At 30.7% G+C, this 374-nt stretch overlaps 1 protein-coding gene across 2 annotated transcripts in view; it reads left to right on the forward strand.

The window, feature by feature from the left end:
* The window catches only part of LOC107462757 (flowering time control protein FCA), a 9,544-nt gene that overhangs the window by 4,259 nt on the left and 4,911 nt on the right, over positions 1–374 (forward strand). For both annotated transcript variants that reach the window (XM_016081398.3, XM_021125817.2), the window contains exon 6: positions 92–159. In XM_016081398.3, the coding sequence (XP_015936884.1) occupies positions 92–159 (68 nt within the window). The remainder of the gene's footprint in view (positions 1–91; positions 160–374) is intronic.

The raw sequence follows: 374 nt of genomic DNA on the forward strand, positions 1-374 counted from the left end.
CTCTTGTTGTATTTATTAAAGCATTAGTACTCAGGGTCATCGGACTTTCTTTGCTGACTTCTTCTTATTGCTGCAAATCAATTTATGATAGGTGCAGTTGAGTACAAATTATTTGTGGGATCTCTGAACAAACAAGCTACAGTGAAGGAAGTTGAGGAAGTATGTGGCTTACTGATTAAGCTTCACACTATATGCTATTATAGAAATATTTTCAGTGAAAAAACGGTTTGGTATTCAGAAGGAAAATTTTAGCACCAGGGAATTGATGCCTGGATTATTCAATGATTTATTTCTATCCAAAAATATATAAAGAAATTGTCTAATGAATTGTTAAATTCACTTATAAATATTTAATTTCTGTTTACTATACTTCT

Source organism: Arachis duranensis, chromosome 1 (genome assembly GCF_000817695.3).
Source record: "Arachis duranensis cultivar V14167 chromosome 1, aradu.V14167.gnm2.J7QH, whole genome shotgun sequence".
Taxonomy (NCBI): domain Eukaryota; kingdom Viridiplantae; phylum Streptophyta; class Magnoliopsida; order Fabales; family Fabaceae; genus Arachis; species Arachis duranensis.